Here is a 23,790-nt window from a genome sequence, read left to right as displayed (position 1 = left end):
CAAGCACTCCCAAGTTCAATTCAGCAATTACAGATCGCACGAAGTTTGGTGGTACGATATCAATAAGCACCTGATTTCATGTTTTACTCTAGACCGGTGACCTTTTTCGACTCATCGCCCCCTTTTCAAGCTCAACGCCGATCATCGCCCCCCAGATTTTGCGAACCGAAAAATCGGTATACAATCTGTAATCATCGGCGGGTTGACTAAAAAAAAGGTCAACTTTTCGGCTCGTTGTCGAATTTTACACTTTTGCAACTAAATTTCCGTGGGTTGACTAAAAAAAGGTCATTCCGACGACTTGACTCCAATATAGCCGTTTTAACGCGTCATCGCCCCCTTCGCTATTTGTTGCGTGATAAGAACTGTGCGCTGCAGCAGTATCAACCGAATCTAATCGAAATCGAATCTATCGCCGCAGTAACTAACATCGTTCTGTATACGCAAAATTTACCACGCCATGTATTGCATTCATTTCAATATATTTGAATTTACTGAAACAGGTAAGGAAAAAGTAGACGGTCCGCCGCAGTTACGTGACGAAGATATACTATGTGTGAGCACGAGGAGAAAATAAATAAAAATGATATATCAGTCGGAGCACCTGTTATATACAGTTAGAAGATTCGCACTATCCAGAAATTTGACACTACCGTATATATTTCCTGCGATTGCAACGGACAAAAGAATTAAATGGCGCAGGGTGGCTGTTATCACGCTCTGGCTATCACGCTCATGACATCGTCATGCGTACGACGTTGCAAATTTTGAGGGTGCGACAAGGCTATCGGCGGAAAGTGGAGATGCACAGGTTCAATTTTTTTTTATTCTAACATGACGTAATTTGGGTATATGTTTCAAAACCAGAATTGGTTCCGAGCTCGCGTTTTTCTCAAAGCACCCGATCCGGCAGGACTCGAAATTTCTATTTTCTTGAAGTTTCTTCATGGCTGTCATCAGTTATCATAATTTTATCAACCCGTTCAGTGTCTGAATCTAGAAAAACCTGATCCATAAATATACCGAGGCGTTTTGCGGGCCACGCCAAATCGCCCTTGGCCGTGATACTATCCCGCTCTCACCCACACTGTTTCGAAAAGGCGATTGGGATCTGTATACTTGGCAAGCGTTGCAAAAGATATCTCAACATAATTGCATGGGCTTTTTCATGGCAGTAAGAACAAAAGGTTTGCGATTCACACCGGACGCACGGTCATGGTTCGTACCGTCGGTTCTGTCTATACGAAAAGATGAATAGGGCTTCGATGTAACAGTTGATTGCGGGGACGGGTCAGCCGTGGATATATTCCATGACAACGGCCTTTTCGTGCGGGAACTACGAGCATCGTTTTGTTGTCTGTAATTATTGGAGTCGCCAATTTCATCCGTATCGTTAACAGTTGCGATGCCGCTAGCTGCATTTGCCATCCGTTTGAGATGTTCCTCTTCTGTTTTACATTTGTAGTAAGGAGTGACTATACTTTCATAGTTATTGTTGTCTGTGAAGGATTTATTGCGGTCATCATTTTGATGCGATTGAGGTGCGCCAAGCAAATTTTGTTGGCGGTTTGATGTCGTTACATTTCGACACGAGGGAGAGTCGCATGCGCTGGGTGTGGAATTGAACAATATTTGGTTTTGTTTCAATTTATGTGGATCAAGAAATTGTCCATTCTGTCTAGAATCGATTTCATTGCTGAATTGCGTTGGAGGCTCGATAGTCCCGATTGAACGTTCGATGTTTTCGTTGATGTCTTTTTTAGTTTTGCGGGACTTGTCTACTTGGGCGTAGACAGGCTCTTGCTGGGCGGTCAATATCATGTCCCGTGTCAGCGCGGTGATCGCGTCGACATGACGAGCTATATCTTCTTCGCGAAGGCTGGTTTTCTCGCCGACTTGCTCTTTTCTGTGATTCGCTTTTCTTTCTTCCTTTGCCCTTTTCTTCCTCTCTTTTCTCTCCTTCTCTTTTCCCGCGTCGCTGCGTTTCTTTTTCTCTTTTTTCATCCTCTCCTTTACGTCTGAGCCGACTATAGACTCAGAAAATCCACCGGCAGTTTTCCAGTGCTCGGATGCATCTGTCTCGAGAAGTATATTTCTCTCGTAACCGTTGGATGTTACGCTGCTATCTTGATATACGTCTTCGTATATATTCTCCTCGTCTGACGAAAGACAGAACGAATTGATAACTTCATCTAACTGTGTTATAGCGTCCTCGGGATGAATAGCGTCCTTGCTATCAAATATCTCATTTCCGTGGTCAGTAGGTGCGAAAACATTTCCATGCCTGGCGTTAGCTATTCTTGCTTCATGTTGTGATGTATTAGCGTTGTTCCTTGTCTTGTCGACGACAGCGTATATTGGTGGTGTGGAGGAGGATGCTGACGACGTCGATAAGTTACCCACAAGATCAATGATGCTGCCAACGCTCTCCGCGCTCTCTATACTAAACCTTCTTGAAATATCGTTCACCGAAGCGTATCCGTAATCGATTGCTTCGTCGCCATCCTCGTCGATGGTTTTGCAGGACCGGCGTCCTGAATCGTCAGTGTATTCTTCGCATTCGGAATCACTGTTGAATACATCGTCCGGGCTGGATAGAAATATGAGCATGTTAAGTATAGTGTAGGCTTACCATATTTTGGAAATCTAAAAAGAGGACACTTATTCAGAAATTTGAGACTTGCAAAACCGGAGAAGAATTCTCAAAAATCGGTGAATTTTTCTGACTTTGTCATCGGTTGACTTAAAAAAAGGTCAACTTTCCGCTCAGAGCTCAAAATACCGTTTTTCTCTCCACATTGGTAGGTGGATGACTACAAAAAAAAGGTCAACTTTTCGCTAGGAGCTCAAATCGCCGTTTTTCACTCCGAAATGCTCGCCGGAGCGTCACTTCTGTGCTAATTATAGGCATATCACTCGCATTTTGCTCTAAATGTGACCTAAATTTTCAAAAAAGAGGACAAAATCTCAAAAAAGAGGACAAAACGGCGTCCTCCGAGGACACTTTCAAAAAAGTCAAAAAAGAGGACAAATCCTCTTAAAAGAGGACGTATGGTAACCTTAGTATAGTGGTATGCAGATTATATTTATTGTCTGCTATCTGCCTTCTACATGAGCTGCAATATATACTGCTCGTGGTATGAAAATAGTAACAAAATTCAGATGTGATCAGTAGGTTAACGATTAAGTATTCGTAGTTTTTCGCGGTATACGCAAGGATTTTTTCCTGCTGGCAATACTTGCTCATGTGGATATGTTTTCAGAGTACTTATACTTCTACTTCGATGTTTCCAAAGAAAAACTACGTAATTATTACATTTTGGTTTTGTAAAGTAGGAAGTAGTTATTTCAAATGTTTGTATCATTTTTACAACGACCGGGCGACGTAGCCCCTGTAACACAGCAATTGGATATGTATTTCGAAAATTACCAATATGCAAATTTCCACGTCTAACTTAGCCTGGGCTACTTCTAAAAGTATGCGACGCCTATTGCAAATCTAGTTTTATAAACCCTTACTTGAGTATTTTCTAGATCTTTCATTCTTACTTCTACTTGAAATAATATACTTCTGGTGCATATTGGAAATTCTTCTTGGAATTGCGTAGTAATTTACGACATTACTTATAGTTACGTCTACTTCCACTTACTTCTATTTTAATAGCAATACTTGGACCACCAACTCTGGTGAAATATTCACGTGAATACCTGTCATATCCATCCGCGGTTTTGATGATTTCTTCTAAGAACTGAATGCTTTCTCTTTCTTTCGGTGTGAGAGCTCTCATACTTTGACTCACATTCTCTCGACTTGCCTGATAACAAATAAGAGAGGTTTTATTGGTCCAGAAGTCACTCAGTCAATGATTAGTTGTTACGTTCACTTGTACCTTGACACCAATCGAAGTAGAAATTGAAATACATGCCATGTTTGAAGTGGCGAGATAGCGCAGTGGTATAATCCGCGGCTGCAACACCAATGGGTGCGGGTTCGAGTCCGACCGAGGTCGACTTCCGAATTTCGATACCTAAGTGTTGGAGGTTTACCTAGGCTCCTCCTCGCCACCTCATCCGCGTCAGCGGTGTCTTACAAAAGCCTAGAGGTGGGCCGTGCTATAAGTCGGCAGTTACGGAAAATAAGAAGAATATCGGCCTGGTGTAAATGACCATAGTAGTCGACAAACACCATGAATACCCCCAAAACAAACAAACAAACATGCCATGTTTTACCAAATAGAAACAGTCGACAATATGACCTGTTAATAATTTCGCATGTATTTCTTAAGTGTAAGCGTCACAACATGCAATGAATGGGCACTATACACGCCCGACTCCGGCGTTTTACACGTCATTGTATAGCAGTCTATTAAACCGTGAGATTCGAAAGAGATATAGGTAGTAGACGGAAGTAACCGTTACATTTTCCTTTCGACTTGGGAACCCGTATCTTAACATCCCCCCAGTATAGCCCAAAGAGAGAAAAGACCCTCTTGCCCGTCTCGCATATTTGTTTTGGATATGCCTTCGTCAAATTAATTTGTTACGTTACACGCTTACATCACACTTGTAACGTCACTTCACTGGTGGGAATTCTCCTCCAACCTAAATTTCCACGAGGATTATTCCCTGTCCATCACAATTACAATTCATGATAACCTACTGCCAGCACCGTAACTGCCGCACCCCAAACCCCCCAATTGGGGGGGGCCGAGCTCGAAGGGGGCCCCAAATTATTTCGTGAATTAGCATAAATTATAGAGTATTTTTTGAAAATTTATGCAATTTTTTCCAAAATTTTTCGCGCTGCGCGCGATTTAAAGTTGCCAAATGTCTTGATTATTTGGTATACTCTTCCCCCAAGAAAAAACACGCAAGATTTATAGAAATTGACATATCGGCGTTGGCCATTTACACGCCACTACGCACCAATATATATAACGATTTAGAGCTTATTCCATGCGACTCCAAGAAGTGTGCCAGAACGATCGGCAGCGCGAAAAGCTTGGCCGAAACGGACTGCCCTTACGCAGACCGAAAACTTCGTTATATATACAAAATAATAGGTTTAATTGTCCATAGGCGCCTAAATGACTGGCGCCATATGTTCCTGCTTTGGCAATCTGAACCTCATAAGACAAATACCATCCAGCAGGAAAAATATATGCCAGTGAAGAAATAGCAATTTGAAATCGTGTGCGTCTTTTAGTTTAGTACGTTTGAGCGATTCTATATTTTTGATATAGCAGATAGGAGGTCACGAAATAAAATCATGTAACGAAGTCATACCAACGGGTCCGCCCGCCCGAAGATGTTTAATTATTATTTACGGGCCCTACAGTTTCCGGTAAATCTGATAACGTGAGCAGAGAGGACAAGATATTGATAGCAATATTTATGCAATTCCCGATCTTATTGACCGATTATATAATGAATTATCGAAAATTTTCGCGCTTCGAGCTGGCTCACTAAACAGTGCAGCTAATTTCGTGGCAAAAGCGAACACTGTGATGTTTATCACCCTATGAGAACCCAAAACCCAATTTTTGTGGGGGGGCGGGCTGACGAAGTGCTGTTTCGTTCGTGCCAACGGGTACGCCCGTAGATGTCTAATTATTATTGGGCGGTCCTACGTTTTAAAACAGACCTCGCTCAGCTCTACCGGTAAATCTATGATTACGTGAGTAGAGAGAGGATCAAAATTGATAGCAGTATATATGTAATTCCCGATCATATTGGCCGATTCAATCATGATTTACTGAAATTTTTCGCGCTTCGCGCGTCTAGGCGGGAAAAGCTGACCCACAAAATGGACACCCAATGCTCATGCCAAATAGCGTCAAAAAGCGGATAGCCGAAGGGGGGTCTGGGGGCGAAGCCCCCCCAGAAGTTATGTTTATCACCCTATGGGGGGCCAAGGCCAACGTTTTTGGGGGGGCTGACGAAGTGCTGATACGGCCCTGCCTACTGCTTAATACTTCCTAGTGGACATAACTAACTATGACGCAACTCGAAAAACACGCAAGGACATGCTAATCTCTTTTCTGTTTCTCGCACTCTCTCTATGTCCGATGCAAAATCAGGTGCGAATTTGCGGGCTATGAAATTAGATACCTACCTTCCGAGACTGTTTTATAACATGTAGTCCTCTGGCACCTTTCGAGCGTACTTGATCGCTTTTCTTCTTTGATTTTTTTACATTTTCGTTCTCCCTGCTGTTAGAACTGTCGCTCTGGGACTTGTAGCCGGAATCCCCCTTTGAGAATCTCCACGGCGAGTCTGAGGGAGGTGACGCTGATCGATGAAATGAAGGATGTACTGTTTAGTATATCACACCAATGTTGCGTCTGATAAATGTCAATTGCTGCGATGGTGTTTCGAAGGTTCAATGATTCGAAAATGACGTCACAATTACGGCGGCATCAAAGTTTCCAAATTCAGAGTAGTTGAATAGTCCACTAATAGTTGTCGAGTACGTACCATGCCACTTTCTAACGACAATGTTCTGGTTTTCAAGGTGACGTAACGATCACGTCAACGTCAAAGTTTGTGAATTTCGAATCATAGTCGATACGTTGGAATCGATCTTTTGCGGTTTGGTGAGGATTATGAGATTTACTGCCAGAAATGACGTGAGGAGTGGTTGTAACAAATAGTCGACACGACACCACAGAAAGCGAGCTAATGGACTATTTTTATCACAAATATATTCATTTTAAATGGGATTTCTGTAACCTCGATTTCCGGGCTCAGGTAGTAAAGGTATACACACAAATGTATCAATTATATAGAATCCAACACTATTTTAAAATTCGTAATGCTCCTTCACATACAATATCAATACAGATGAAATGTTGATCACCAACCAACACATATAGAGATGTGGCCAATAATAACATCTTTTACTTTTTAGAGTGGGCTACTAAAGTAAGTTCTGCCAACTTTCCCAGCTTACTCAAGACGCTATGTTTTACACTGCTTCTACTTCTGCGTCACACGGTTTCTAATCAATTCAAAACTACTTGGTATTCACACTCAGTAGATGAGGCATCACTGTAATAAAGTGTTATCATGTAATGTCATAGTGGCACAGCACCCATGAAATCATTGTATGAAGAGAATCTCATGCTAAATGTACGTGTACTTGTACAAGCTACCCCGTAGTTACAACGATATATTTTGCACACTCTTACCGCTATTAGTAAGTTGACTTTTGGACGTGGTTCTTTTGGATAGCGGTGGTGTCACATCTTCGTATATGTGGATATCGGGGCCCAAACTACTTTTGTCCGCATATTGTACCTTCGCAAGCGGTGGTATATGGTTAGCACTAGATGGCGTGGTTGTTGTTGGGGATTTCCTGCTGTTTGGGGTGATAATCTAAAGCGAAAGTGTAAGCGCGTTACGTTGTTATACATGCATGCATCTCAAGCGTAACTTCGTTTACGATTCCCCTGATAGTAGTCATCAACAAACGAGGAATCGGGCAAAGTCCGACTATACGCAAGAATGTATTGAGGGGAATTTATTACTTGCAATCGTAATAACATAATGGCCGAAAACTTACTTCCATAAGCCTATATATTCATTGAACTGAAAAACACTTTGAGTTGAATAGAATCTGTCCTCGAAACTTTCAACCAGCTAGTCAAGCAATAGTCAAGCTTCAAGCATGTCCGACATTTCGTACATTAAATGTGTCAGTTAATACTTTTAAAATAATGTCTTTAGTCCATATGAGACTACGACTGTAACGCCGCTGTAGTGAAATGGAATGAGACAATTGAACTCGCAACGCAGACGTACGTAAAATCAAATTTGAAAAGATTTTTTTCTATAAAATGTGTACCTTCCGCGTACCACTTAAATACTAATTGCATGGAATGTAGAATGGCGTCAGATTCAGCACACCACGACTAAAGCAGTGAATAACCGCTAGCCTCCGTTTCCTACCAAATCTACTTTGAACTTGATGTCCATCTCCTCGATCAATTGTCTCTTGGCTTCTTTATCTCGCTTCTCCTGTTCGGAATGTTGTCTTAAATCTGTGAACGAAGAACATAGTAACGTAAAATTGACTTGAACATGTGCAAAGCAAAGTAAATCATCTGGGATGCGTTAATTCCGCATGAGACCGACTTATGAATGGTAAGTCACGACGACAAGTATACTGATAAAACATAACGTCGCCCATAAGTTATATGATAAAGAATCAAACGATGCCGGTTGTGATATACATTATACAAGTCAAACCAATTGATAATTACAAATGATCTTGGCGGAGAATTGTCGGAGCTTGTATAAAGAAAATACCGGAAGTCTAGTACAGCAACATTATTTCACACATCCATCATTTTTTTTCTCCATATGGCTTTGAGGACGATATAACTGTAATACCGAATCTGGATTATAGACCAAATAATTTATATTCTCATGATGAATTGGTATATTCTAGGGATGGTGTGAACGCGAGGTTCACGTTCGCGTTCTGTGTGTGAACCTCAGAAATTTAGAGGTTCACGTTCACAAACGAACCTTGGTAGGTTCTGCACTGTGAGCCTTTTTCATATATTGCAATTTTCCACGTTATTGGTTAAAATTCATTGCATTTCAACTGCGGGCCACTCTATACATGGCACTGACAGCATAAAAAATCAACACTAAACGAGCATGCAACATTGACAATCTCAAAAATTTTAGTTGATTTGTTACAAACGTTTGCTCGAAACATCTAGTTTTCCGTTTTTAAATATTTACTGACTCTCTGCTGTGAGCTTGACCCGCAATCACACAATATCCAGAGCGAAACACACTACATGTAGGTATAGTCAGCGAATGATGCTTATTCAACCAATCAATGAAATTCATATCAGAATACATCGTTGTCAAATGTAAAAAATCTAGCAGGCGTATACGGATACCATCTTGATTTGATATGTGTATTGTATCACATAAAAAAAAATCGGTGTGATTGGGGTGTTGGACACTCCTGTTTAACTTGTTAATGGGATGATATAGGTATAGCAAGTATAGAAACCCTTTTTACATTCTATTCAATATCAATGTAGCAGTACTAAGACGCCGAATACATATTACGGTTTGATCTATAGACCGTTTGCGGCGTAAGCTTATATTCTTGAAGTCTTCGTCGAAATTGTTGGCAAAGCGAAGGAAGACATTGATTTTATGGGATAATTACATCATTTGATTGCTCCAGTTGATGTATTTGGCGACCATTAAAAAGTCAGTATGTACTTCAGCATTGTGGCATAATGAGGCCCAAGTCGTCACTGAATATCTTATTGTACATTAATATATCACTTCACTGAAATATAGGGTTGGAATTACAAATATGACGTCACGTGACGTCATGACGTTCACGTTCGTGTTCACACAGAACCTTTCAAAAAGGTTCGCGTTCACACGAACCTGAACCTTTCAGAGGTTCACACCATCCCTAGTATATTCACTTCTTCATTTGAGGATTCGGGTCACCAAAACAATTTCTCGTGTACATTTAAAGGGTGTAGCATGGCCTAGGTCTCTAGTGTGTGCTTTGTGCCTATGTATGTCACTAATGAAGACCCATAGGGACCAGTTGGAACAGTATTATCTGAATTCTATCGAAATACAATCGCTGTGACTTCGAGTGGTCAATGCGGCATGAACAGCATTTATATTGCGCAGTACACCGTATAAATCTCATGATTACGGTTGTAGGGTAGTTTTGTTCATTGTCCCATACACAAGGGATATAGTCGATCTTGCCTCAGGCTTCTTTCTAATTTAAATTTGAATATTGCGAGGATTCAATGTCATGGCGTCACAATAGAAGCGTGTCAACGCTTAGACAAGGCTGGTGTCTTTGTTGCGACCAACAATAGCAGCCTGCAAATCCTTCTTCGTTCTAAAATCTAAATAGAGGTCTGCTCTTTGTTGATGATAGCGATATTTGCAGCGTAGCATTCATAAATCCCTCTTGCCAGACTGCTTACCTTACACGGCACATGATTCGATTTTCCAGGAAAGGGGGATTGCCAGGAATTCAAAGAACAAGCCTGTTCTAGACGCAAGCGGCAATCGCACCCTTATACTGTGATTCTAACAGTTTCGTTTGTGATATTCATAATCTGAAGAATATTTCGTTACCATAGTCATGGGGATTTTATTACTAATTTCCGGGGAATTGGGACTACCAAGACTTGGAGCAAAAAGTCAGTTACAGTTTTGCAGATACATCAACCAACCTTAATGTTAGTATTCTACTGAAGTCAATTGTGATAAAACATATCGTTGCCCGGAGTATATTGTATATTAAAGATTCAAATCCTTAACGGCGTATAGACAGGTATATCCCTTTGGGCATTAGTATTTCTGCGCATGCGATACGCCGCTGGTACGTCCATAAAACCTGATAGGATGTTTCGCTACAGTGAGTATCGACCACACGAACAACCCTAAAATATCTTGTCTGGTTTCGCTACGTATAGTTTACTACCACGCTCACTTTGCATTAATAGAATAGGCGAGTGAAGCAATAGCTTATTGGCGGAATATATTGATTGGCTTGACTTTGGACAAGAAAAACGTTACATAATCTTGGATTTCGTACTCTATTATACATTCGACCCCTTCCCTTCCATCGTCAATGGTTCCTGTATGGGCAAAATCGAATGTGCCGCTTACACAACAGTCTGCATAGGTCTACAAATCCATACATGCGAATTCGGGAGACTGATATGCTTCATGAGGTATGAGTCCCAATAGAATTCTCATATTAACGATAACACCTACTTTATTCCGATGTGTGCTGTTTGCGCCATCAACAGAAAATCCGGTGTACGGAAATCGTAAGCGCATAAATACGTGTATATGTATATGAAGATATCGTGAAAGAATGCACTGCAAAGAGTTAATCAGAGCTCTTTTCTATTTTGGATTATAGTCTCACGCATCGATATCATGTCAAATAGTCGTCACATCTCACAGGAGCTGTAAACTCCAATTTTGAATTTCTCGGACTGTTGGATTTGTACTTAGCGCGACAGAGTTCGGATGAGTTTTATTTGGAGGAGTTCTAGTTGTTATTTCATAGAACGCGCTTGCGCTCGACAATTTTGCATTAGCACACGTTATAAACTCGCCAAATCACAGCTATACGCCCGCATTTCGGACCCAGCAAAATAATATACACTGACAACCGTTCGCTATTTCTCCGTAATTTGGATGTCATTTAACGGGATTGGGGGTATCTCAGTACATTGAAAGCTACCCCGTAAACATAGTTTGATGTCTGACAAGCAATCTAAATCATTAAAAACTTCTTCAATCGGATACATTCGATTTCCATGATTGAGCGTTTATTGGACACTTTCTATTCGTAATTATTAATATCCCTTTAAATTCGCTAATTTCGCGAGACCAGTCACGTAAAAGTAAGTGTCATAGAATTCTGCTTTTCGAGTGGTCATCTATTATATGTGGTTGTTCATTTTTTGATCTTCAAAGACGAAAAGACTGTCCGCCGAACTAAACAATGCGATTTGGCTCCGGCACTTCTTACACCAGCCTCATACTAAGATGAGCTTGGGTATTATGTACCTCATCTTAGCTCAATAAATGAAAGCCTTTCAGTAAAGTGCGAGACGCATTAGCACGTTGGAAAAAGACTAAACGCAGCAATCAGAGGTGGAATTACAGAACTACAAGACGAGTCCGGTGGTTTAAAAATTCAAATTATAGCGTTGCTCAAAATCGACCTAACATTCAAATGTCCCATTTCACATCAATATTGTAGGGTAATTACATACAAAAAGCAACGTAAATTATAGTACGTACTTACCGGAAAGGGTTGGCATGGCATTTTTGGACTTTTTCGACAGGAATTCCTCCCTTTTCGAGGATCTCATTTGCTTCAGCGCGGGCATGCCACGTAATTTGGGCTCCGGGACAGCATTTTGAGACTTTTGTTTCTTCGATTTTGAAAACATCATTGACCGAGGGTTTCTATTCCCAGGCAGTACAATTGTATGATTGCTATTTTTCAATGCACCGCAACTAAAACAAGAATACAGAATATTCATCAGATTATACAACGGAAGAGATGTCATTATGTATTTGACTATCCTATCAGCCTACACTTCGCGAGTGGTTACTACTAAGAAGGTTGAGACAAATGAACTTTTAGAATCCCGGCACTCCTTTCTTCCTTAAGACAATAACAAATACTTTTCTGTTCGTAAATATGTTTTCTGTTTCGAGCTAGCGTTTGTCTCTATCCGGATTAGATATCGGTGTCTCAAGTTTAGATATCATTAGTTGGTACCCTCATCTATCGGTGAAATGATCTGTGACGACTTCCCCTTTGTCGCAAGACACCTTGCGCCAGCAATTTCTCTGTCACGTTCTATCGCTAACAGAATGGTATGGTCGCAGTGTTTTCACGCATGTAGATGTTGCTCTAACTCCAAGCAGCTACAAGGCTACCCCATGACGTATTTTCCACACCAACACGCAATCACAACCCATCATGCTTTGTTCGGCATCAATTGCTACTCGACAAGTACGGGCCAAAATGTTCTCAAAAACAATCCTGGTGCATTGCATATCTGGCATCTAGAAGCTAGAGCTAATGACCTTTCAAAATCCTCAACTAATTAGTAGCCGATAATACGAATTACTGAATTGTATATGAGCTAAGAAGTGTTGCAGATAGAATAGCTATTTCAAAATGACGGGGTCTCGAGTCTGAAATGAAAGGGGTTTCAGCTCCATACCTCACGCCTGGCTATACCACTATTAGCAGTGATAACTCTGCGTCAGCAATGGCTGCATGCAAGAACATCACATAACAGAAAACCGGTATAGTGCGATTCACGCCAAACGACGACACATGTTTTGTAGTTGTGATACTAAATTATACTAGAACTAGAACTAAATCTGCTCACTTTCCAAAGTCAGCAATTAGAAGTAGAAATAAAACGACTTACTTATCAAAATTCGCCACTAGAACTAGAAATAGAACTAATAAAAATCAGTAGTTAGTTGACGGTCACCAAACTAGATCGGTAGTTTATACAAGCCTGGCAACTCGGATTACCAATGTTTAGCATACAAATGCTAAACCGGGGCCTACGATATCGTAGTCCCCGACTAAACATTCTCGCAATGGTGCCAATCGAGTGTTCATATGTAACTCACATTAACGTTATTCGCGACTTATCAATAATACAGCATTAGCCCTTCTTACCAAGCCGATATAAATCGCAGTACTCAATCCAATGCATTCGCGCTTTTGTGCGGTGTGAACCGCAACCCTCCAAGTCTAGACGAGTATACTAACGTACTAATGCTACGTTGTTAACTGCTAAACGCGACAATTCGTAATTATGAACAATTGCACAATGGTGAGAAGTGCCAAAACATTCCGGAAGTTCAAGATCTTTCATAAAATGAATCCTTATTGCTTGTTACTATTATCATGCAGCACGTTTCCTGACTTATAGTCGGAATTCAGCGATATTTTACAGCTCTCTATGTTATACTTATGATACGTAGCAAACTATCGCGATATTGGATAAAGCAAATGAAACCGCCGACTTGGCACAGCAGTTATCGAGAAATTAGCTCTCATTCACGACTCCACAGTCCACACTTCTGACAACACTCTGTATGCGCCAACTGCAACATTATGTTTTCCTGCGCTGACATTATACGCGGGTGGTTTAACAAAGACCGATGAAATCACCAGCGAAGGATTTTTCCTCATTCCCCACAGATTAGCGAAATCGGCTTTCCATGAAGAAACATCCACACTATGAGTCTCTATTTCCAACGGAACCCTATATCCACTCTCTGGCGAGGCCAAGTCAAATCGCACACTGTTCAGTTCATTACAGGGACACCTACGCAGAATAAAGTACCACTTATTTGAGCTGAATATCAGATTTCAGTGAAAACCACTAGAACAGATAGACCACATACGGCAGTTTCCATAAACGGGAATACTTGAATGAAACTGCTTGATTTCGTTCTTAGCAGTAACTTAATTATTGCCGCGCTTCTGTTCATGGTAACGTACAAATCAATCGCTAATTCATTTGAAATCATCCGCTTTACAATAAAAATGCCTTTTTAGGCTACTGGATACCATTTTTCATACTCGGAATAATCAACAACTGCGGTACAGCAGCGGCAAAGTCTGAGAAATTGATACAAAAGCGTTTTCACACCTACATATGAATTCACGTGGGAAGCTGACTCACTAGCATCGACCAATCAACTTAGCCACTCTAAGACACTACAAATTCAGTAAATAAATTCACGCGGCATCTAAAAACGAGTTGAATTTAGCGTGCAATTGTGAATGCGCAGTTGCGCACTCTCCGGAGTATGCAATGCACCCATCAAACGCACAGTTGAGCGAAGCAAAATGCCGCCGTGACGATACGCAGGTTACGCTACTGCATCCAATGTATTTGCACGTCACATTCGACACAAACAACAGCTATTCCAAAGCAGGCTGTTTTCGGTCGTATCGTATGGTATATGTATGCTGTATATTTTCGACAATAAACAAATAGGATTTGTTCATTTACGAATACGTTGGATGTTAGTTACATTAGTTCGAGGAATACCGAATCATGGCTGCGTGTAGGCCTATATCGCCAGCGAGTTCCTACGTGTAGAGGTAGTGATTATCTCGAGCTAATAGACTATTTTAATACCTCATACAACCAGTAATTTATTGTAATGGTGTGCGTATTTGTCTACGCATCAGCTTCCGGTTTGGACATTAATCCGACACCTTGTATTTGCAATTTCTTTAGAACTCGTATGACATATTGGCAGATCAATCTTAGCATATACGACATCGTCATCAAATCTATATGCATATGATGATTGATTATATATGGTTTATAAATTGACCACAAAAGAGTCAAAACTTCTTGTCACGTATAGTATATCGAGCAATTATTCCCTATTGTAAGTATACGAGGAAAATTTATGTATAGTGAAATATCATTCATTCTATATTGACGATGTATCCAGATTAAATGAACCCAATGCAACCTTTCCTGTCTTTGATTCTCCAGAATCACCCGAGATGCGCTGTTATTTCAAGAAAGTACTGCCTAATACGACAAGGAAAAGTGGTACACACTAGAAAACAAGCGGTATAGTTTCACGATTACGCGCGAGACGGAAATAGCACTAACTCATTCCGAGAACATAAAACAAATGCAATAGGATTCCTATGGCCAGCAGGAGCACTGCTCACGTGAGCTGTTTCAGAAGCAGTGAGGCGAGAACCGATCCCAGAAAGACATAGCGGAGAAAATTTGCCCATAGAATAGATGTATTCAAACAAGCAAATCGCTCCTAATTCAATAGATCGCTGGTAAAACCAAACGGAGCTTGACAAAAACTCCAATTACCAGAGGCTCAAGTTCAGCATTTTCCTCGACTGGATAAGAACATGTCTACATAGCTACATAACATCTAAAGAACTCTTTCACCGCGTGCAGTCGACCTCGGAGTAAAGTAAATTAATATATTTTCTATCCAATCACTGCAGAATACCTTGAATTTAACGGAAGACGTCTGACATCGTAGTGGTCGCATCGACCAGTTATGTATTTCCTTTGACGTCTCGATAAAATTCGAACATTCTTTTATTACCTCGGGCTATTTCTTGGCATTCTTTAGATGCTAGGCAAATGAACCCGGTTTTGTATATCTTATACACACTTTGTTTCACTATTATATTCTCGCTGAATTTTCATCAGAAACACGTGTGAGCTTATTATTGTTCCGTATTGTAGACATACGTCACGATAACCAACCTCCGGGCTACATCACATTCTGGATTCTCTATAATGTCGATCTGGTTGCATTATAATGAAATGCACAGCTCCTTCCTTAACTTCGCCTGACTTCCACACAGAGGCCTCGCGCTGACCTACGATGCGCTATACAATAGGGAAAACAAATGCACGGTGTGTAGAAGGCAAGAAGTCACGAAGCGGTCGATAAAAGTGACGGGTACACTCAGTGTGCACATTTTTTCTAATTATAGCAAGATAGTTTTTTCTGAGAAACCATGAATACTCGTGCGTAACTTGTCTACAACTCCAACATGTAGCAACCCCTAAAATTTGGCAATTTGGCAAAATGGGTCCCTCGCGACAAAACAATTCTGCAATATGATGACTTTTGACTTGGAAATTTCGTAGGATAGCGGATCAGCCTGCAGCTGCATGTAGTTGGATTGGCAGTATACTTCTCGTATTAATATCTATAATACCTTATGAAAGTGGGTTTTCTCGAGCACGGTCGCCTTCTTCGCGAATCGCAATCCTACTTATTTCAGACAATTTGTCAGAGTGCAACTTGGCCGGGGTGATAAGTCAGGAATATGTCCCGCGGCGATTCATATTACGGTAGAAATAACAGGCACTGACGGTACTGTAAATGTTTTCTTAATCGAGTACAGTGCACAAGTCCTACAACGCAATGAATCGGCGCGTTGTCTCAGCATAACGTCGTAGATATCGACCTCGTTCAGCTCCCAAGAGATTGCATGTGTAATTTAATACGACGTAGGACACTGCCAACCGATTGAGATCACCGTAATATCGAAGGATTCTAGCTGCAGTAAAGCAATTGCCTTAGTTTCACAATTATCCATGCGTACCCAAGATGAAAAGCAAAAGAACGTGGCGAAATCAGAATGTGTATGTGAGAGTGTGTGCATCGTGTTTGCATATTTCATGCGTATGAATGCGAGTGCGCGTGACAAATATAAATATAAATTATATGTTTTGAAATTATTTAAGCAATAAATATGTTGGCGGACAGCCAAAAGAAAATAAAAAGATGATCAATTGATCATGTTTATGCCTACCCGGTATAAAAAAAAAACGGTGGAGTGTAGACTAACTCGAACTATAGCCTTATGACCGTTTGATTGACTTGTGCTTTGCAGATGATGAGCAGTGGCGAACTGGAGATACTTTGATACAAACGCAATCTCGATGTTATGTAACTATTCATCTACCAAGACAAGAACCATGTCGACTAAATTGGTGAAAGAAGACCCTATACTGACCGCGGGCATTGCTGCCTACTTTCTGAGCAATAACAGATCACGAATGGTCAACACATCCTACAGTTTCAAATAAAGTTTTTTGCATGTTACACCGGGTATGATTTGCAATCGAATCTCAAATGAGCCGTTTCAAGTCACAAATTGGTTAGCGTCATTCTCCTTCAATTATGTCATTATTTGTAAACGGGAACAAAGCGACCAAGCTACTCCACGTCAACAGAATTCTGATTTCATGATTAAATCTACGTCTAAGCCTGGCATACGAGATAGTTTCACCAGCAGATGTTCTACTGAAGTTGTCAAAACTTTGAGTGAAAGAGAGTAGAGGAAATGCAACTGATCATCTGCAAAATATTTTTCCATTCGACCAAACGCACAGGCTAAACAACAAGGCTCCGCAAGTCAATGATAGGCCTATATAATATAGAGACGGTCAAACTATAGATAACTAACCTACGTATGTTAGTTATCTATAGTCAAACGGCCGAAAATGTTTTGCATATGCTCTCATAACCTTGCCCCACAAGATGGCGCTGACAGGAGAAATATATTTAGTCGAAAGTGAAACTTCTAAGAGAGATAAACCAACTATGAATAACTAGGTATCCTGTCAATCATTCCAGGTAGAACGAGGAAAGTTCTCATAGATAACCAAAAAACATAGTTGCAATTCCCGCAACTAGTTGCTAATTGCTCGTACGTTGGCGTAAGTAGGCGTAGCCTACTTAGGGTATAGGCCCATTAGCTACGAGATCGTTACTGTGCTCGCGCAGTGATATTCTTTCACTCGAGTTCATTGACCATTGGTCAGTAATGAAATCCGGTATTCACTGACTACTCGAGCAGTGTAATACCGACGGTACTGACTCAACCGGCTATGATTCTATAACTTCACCGCTGACCCTTACTATGGATAACTAATCCGCCACAGCTAAAATCTATAATTGTACACCACTACAACTATTCTCGACATTTCGATGTTAACATTCAAGTCCCCTATCGAGAGGATGCCGGCATAGGCGTCACCAGTGGGCGAAAGACACCTTCGCCTCTTCCTTACAAATTGTAAACTTGAACATTGTGGCGTGATATGTTGGTTCTACGCAACAACGGATCCGTATCATAAACACGGTGTCTGCTCAATGAATGAATCTAGCTAGGGTTGCCATACGTCCGGATTTTCCCGGCCATGTCCGGAATTACACTGTTCAAACTGCATCCGGTAGGAAATTCTAAATTATGCATAAATGCTCGGAATTTGAAGGCTTGAAGTAGGCTCAAATTTTTTTCGTAAATCAACAGGAATAAGATTATGTTTAAGCAGATTTAAGCTATTTGAAATTTTTCTTCGCGCTGGCCGCGATTTAATGCAACGTATATTGATTTTAATATGGGAACCAGGGCCATGCACCGCCCTCGCAAACATACATAAAAATGACCGTCATATACGGAAATAAGTCTAATTGTAATCTAAATTATAAGATAACGGTATATTTCTATAGTTGGTTAAGGCCGATTGGATGCTTTCATTCAGGGAATCGCAAAGATGTTGAACGCTATCAGCTTCCAAAATAGGCCGTGAGTAAGACTGGGCAAGCTGACCTCTTTAGTAATCACAAGGGCAAGTTTTTGTAACTTTTGCAACTTTTTTTTACAGCTTTCGACAACTTCCTACATACTCAGAATCTATTGACTATAGGATGTTCTAAGCTATTTGGAGGGATTTTAGGGTGCAACTTTTTGCAACTTTGCTCTATTTTTCATGCCAATTTTTACGGCAACTTTTATCAAATATTGCTATAAATGTAAGGGAGTGATTTTAACAAAAGCTAGAAACTATTTCTAGTATGATTCTAATCTCTTTGATATGCAAGACAAAGAGCTTTATGATGGGTTAGCTGCATCTCACTGTTATCTATGGTACAATGGCTTGCAAGCAAGAAGTTCAACTACCCCTGACAAGAACCACCGTGTCCAAACAATTTGAACATAAATCGCTTTAGTAATTCTGTCGTTTAAATTTGAGATCATTTTTCATTTCAGGAGCATGCAAGCGAGACGCCAAAAATTACAGTTTCACTGAGTCACCTTTTTCAGGCTATTGCTTTTGTTAAAGTCACCGAGAGTGAGGTTTTCTGTAATGCCTTAGGTCAAGTTTACAGAACTATAAGAGGTTTAGGGTGTGTTTTTTGACTTGTTTTAAGGGGGGGGTATCGCTATGCTTTTTTGGGGAAATTATATTCCCACATTGCGTAATTTTTTTGCTATGTGCCGGAAAAATATGGAATTTTTGGCGGTTGAGTGAAACCGTGCGTTAAATGGCAATAAATCAACAAATTTGACAGCTCTGCAGGAACCAGGTTGTACAACGGTACCTTTCGAGTATCTCATACCCTAATAATTCAACAAAAAATATAAATGCAACTTTTTACCGCAACTTTTGGTAAAATTAAATGGAACTTTCTCGCGACTATAGTGCAAACACAAAATTTGGCCTAGTAATCACTAATCAGCTTATCGATTTTTGAGCTGGACCACAGAACATTTTCAAATTGGAAATAAGGGCGTTACCATAAAAGGTGGGAAACCACCGGATGTGTAAACCTGCTACTGCAATTTACAGTAATATATGGGAACCAATATTTTTGACATAATTAATTTACAAAATGTAACAACCAGATGCATGTAGTAATCCCCCAAGACGTGTCATCGATTACCCTACGATGGGTCAAGATCAGTGCGTTTTGGGCGGAAGGGGGCTGAAATGATGTTTTGTCGAACCTGCTTACAACACATAAACAGATAACCGCACCGACCAAACGGTATAGCACGGTTGTCAAACACACGGCCGGCGGACCGGATACGGCCCGGCAGACGATTTCATCCGGCCTGTGAAGAAATCTGTTGCAGACCCAAGCAATCACCAGAGCTCACGATAAGCGAGATATAGCGTAGTGGTGAGCGTCGGGGACATCCAAGCAGGCTGCCTAGGTTGGATTCCCGGCCTCGGAGGTTATTCTGGGCTCCTCGTCCCCCGTGTCGTTGTTATTACGGCTAAAAAAAGGCCCAGGAAAAAGAAAGGAAAAGAGCAAGAGATAGCTTCTATAAAAGGACCGTCGAAGAATACGGGGACATCGCGAGCACTAGGTTGAGGTGGACATGTTATTTACACCGCACTGTGTGTCTTGTATATCGCATTATATATATTGTGTGTGGCGTGCGTCTTGGGGAGATGAAAATAAAATCTGTTGATTGATTGAGATGGCCCAATTCAGAACCTATATTCCACCACTTCTGCATACAGCAGAGATGAGCTGATTTGTAGTTTCTATGTCCTAATCCAATCCAAATCCAATATAAGCTTAAAATTCCTCTTAGAAAGCCTACATCCTATAATTCTTTTAATGAGATAAAACGCGTAATGAGTGCCAAAGTATATGAAGTAACTTTGGTAGATCGAAAAACTTTGTCGCCATTCGCCACAAGACATAAATTTAGGGTTACGATATTTTGGAATCGGGAAAAGAGGTCACTTTTCAAAATTTTCAAACCCAGAATTCCGGAGAAAAATCTTGAGAAAATGGTAAATTTTTCTCACTTCGTGGTCGGTTGACTAAAAAAAGGTCATTTTCCGGCTCATGCAGCTCCCGAAATACCGGCCGGAGCTTTACTTCAGTACTGATTCACGGTATATCACTCCCATTTGACAGTAAATTTGTCCAGAATTCGGCATCCTCCTATCTGATCATTCCTAAGTTGTGTGTCTTCTATATCGCATTGTGTGTATGTATGTGCATTGTGCATGCCTCCCCTTTATATCGCCTAGGCCAGTGCTTTTCAACCTTTTTGAGCTTCATTCGCACTTTTTTTGTAAAATAAATTTCATGCGCACAAACTAACCGAATATTGTTATACAAAAGGAAGATGAAAATAAAACATTTATTTGCTCAGATGTGCAACAAATTGGCTACTATCTATCTTAAGCTATTAAGTGCCTTATTAAATAGGCTACTATTTTCGCTCGTTTTGATTTCAACTATTTCACTAAGTCCATTCTACTAGTGCTTGGATGACCAGGTCTTGAAGTCTGCTCTGCACTCCTATCCAACATACAGCGTATTTTTCAAGAGTGAAAATGCTTGCTGGACAAAATCGATTTTGAGAGCTGACAAAAAGGTCTAGGAGGCTACAGCGTTTCGGAAGTGCGAATAACTCACCCTCGGTATTGACGTCGCCGACTCTGGAAAAGCGCTCAAGGCGAGGCGAGAAAAGGCCTGGGGCGCGGCAAGACGGCTACATAGCCTCTTCCATTCAAGTGCCTCAACCCAGCTCAAGACCCGTATCTTCCGTGCCACTGTCGAGCAGGTTCTTCTCTACGGAATAGAGGCACTCACGCTGACAGAGAAGCTGGCTAAGACGCTCAACGCTAACTACGACGCACTCCTCCGCTATGCACTCGGCATTCACCATCCGGAGCATATATCCACGAATGCATTGCGAGAACTCACAGGAACGGTCCCATGCCGTCTACTGGCAGCTGAACGACGCTTCCGCCTAATCGGCCATCTAGTGCGGCATCAAGACGAGCAACCAGCCGCCGCCATCATCAATCACATTCCCACGAAGCCATGGCGCAGAGGTGGCTGGAATCGGAAAACATGGCGCTCGACAATGGAGACTGACCTAGCGCAACGCTGGCTGTCGCTTGCAGACGCCCACGACCGCCTACGTTGGAGACGCTTAATACGAGCCTAAAACTGATTATCTCGATGTTTTTTTGTTTCCTGTTTTCTTTTGCCCTTTTCATTTTTATTTTATCTAATTGAAAAGCCGATATATATATACCTGTTTGTGTTGGGGCTTTTGCCTTATGTCTGGGAATATAAGGTCCCATAGATCAAGAAGAGTAGGCACAATAGCGCCCGCTACCGTATGATCCGTTACTCCAACTTTCTTTTCGATTTCACATTTTCTGTCTCGCGAGTATGTGGTAAGAGCTAATAAACTCACCATACTGTGTGTTCTGCTCTTTAGCTCAATCTAACTTGAGAATTCATGACAGTTTAATAACGTTTAAGCAGTTATTTAGACTACCACCAAAATCTGAGTTTTTGTGTCATTTCGCGACCCGAGCCTCACCCATAAAAAGGAATTCATTTTTAATATTACAATAGTATGCTATGATGTGACGGACATACATGACATACAGAACGCGCACACAACAATTCTATCCAACACAGCTCTACTGAATATGTCTGACGCACGCGATTTCAAATTCGGGTGTATTAAATTCCTTTTCGTGTCGCAGTTTGTACTACTGTCTACACTCAGTTAGCAAGAACGGGACTATTCCGCGCTGACAACGGAGCATATTCATATCGGATGAATTGACCATCCAGTATCGGTCATTTTTGGCCAAGGTTTTAGTGACGCTCATGTTTTGGCACCGCATTCTATCAGCCGTTTGTTGACCAAAACTTTCCGTCTTCATGTGACCCGACGCAGAAAGGGTTGACCTCGAAATGAATGAGTCTCATAGACGTGAACTCGCTCGTTGCACATCCCTAGTAACTACAGTAGTTCATCCCAACGGTCTTCGACCATGTTTTCCAGAAAAAACAGTCGGGCAAATATTATAATGAATTCTCATGATAAAGCTTATTCGCTCCAGTACCCAACACCGTGACCTTAGATTTGTATCAACTATCGGAGGATTTTTGCAATAAATTCAACTAATATTACATAAATATTAACAGTTAGCTCTGGCACCCTGTCGATCCAAGTTATATCTTTTGCAGTCCATACTTTAATCATAGTGTCCTATATGGTGTCGACACAAGCAAATCTCACGGCTCAGTGAAATCGATTCACGTCACAATTTCCATTTGGCTACAGGCAATTTGACGGTCATTTTTGACCGGCTTACCGAGCATTAAATTTGGTAAAACGGATATCAATCGAAAGCTGAATCTGCACGTGGTTCTGGAACACCCACAATCAGCCTCGAATTTTTCATTGTTATGGAGATTGGCATTTCGACGCAAGTCCGCCACTACACCAGCTTCCAAACCAAGCTTTCGGCTACGCCATAATTATAGTGCGAAAATATTAATTCATTACGGCTTGTGAGAGCTACGACTAGTGGTGCGTCGTAACTTAAACAAGTTTTTACAATTGCGTCGCAACAACAAATGTTACACTGCCGTTGAATTTCGTATAAGGTATATTTGAATTATTCCATGCCAGAAAAATTGACTATTATTATTCACGATTTTCATTCGCACTCATACGGGATTTTCATTCGCACCGTTCGCACCACCTTCGTCGTTCGCACTCATCCGGGATTTTCATTCGCACCGTTCGCACCACGCTCGTCATTCGCACTGCAAATTTTTTCATTCGCACAGGTGCGAACCGTCACACAGGTTGAAAAGCACTGGCCTAGGCCAAGGTGGGTGTCTGATTCCATAGACAAATCCAATTCGCTTCGACATCTTCCTGTCTATTCATTGTATCGCATTTATTGTGGTGTATTGAACTGATAAAATTGCTAATAAACCAACGATGATGATGTATTGGGCGAATATTGACGAATAACACTTAATTGACGGTACTTGTTGGCCGTTCAAGTTGAAGTTTATTCATAAAATTTCATCACTTCAAAACATCACAAGACTGCAATA

At 41.0% G+C, this 23,790-nt stretch overlaps 1 protein-coding gene across 1 annotated transcript; it reads right to left on the bottom strand.

The window, feature by feature from the left end:
* Positions 1-465: 465 nt before the first annotated feature.
* On the bottom strand, positions 466-13,799 carry LOC145458599 (uncharacterized). The gene is made up of 6 exons (XM_080337015.1): positions 11,840-13,799; positions 7,951-8,042; positions 7,191-7,377; positions 6,116-6,291; positions 3,709-3,815; positions 466-2,590 (listed from the first exon to the last, which is right to left on the bottom strand). The coding sequence occupies exons 1-6, from the start codon at positions 12,105-12,107 to the stop codon at positions 1,144-1,146; spliced, it is 2,277 nt and encodes a 758-aa protein (XP_080193141.1). The 5' UTR covers positions 12,108-13,799; the 3' UTR covers positions 466-1,143.
* Positions 13,800-23,790: the final 9,991 nt, after the last annotated feature.

This window comes from Botryllus schlosseri, chromosome 16 (genome assembly GCF_051294905.1).
Source record: "Botryllus schlosseri isolate E-star chromosome 16, Bs_hap1, whole genome shotgun sequence".
NCBI classification, from domain to species: Eukaryota; Metazoa; Chordata; class Ascidiacea; order Stolidobranchia; family Styelidae; genus Botryllus; species Botryllus schlosseri.
The sequence above is the reverse complement of the archived record's forward strand: the minus strand, read 5'-3'. Positions and strand labels throughout refer to the sequence as shown.

Coding starts and splice junctions, on each gene's coding strand:
- LOC145458599 (XM_080337015.1), bottom strand. CDS start 12,107: ATGACATCTCTTCCGTTGTATAATCTGATGAATATTCTGTATTCTTGT. Junction 3,816..6,115: donor TTATAAAACAGTCTCGGAAG/GTAGGTATCTAA, acceptor ATTTGTTATCAG/GCAAGTCGAGAGAATGTGAG. Junction 2,591..3,708: donor ACCGCGGATGGATATGACAG/GTATTCACGTGA, acceptor ATTTCTATCCAG/CCCGGACGATGTATTCAACA.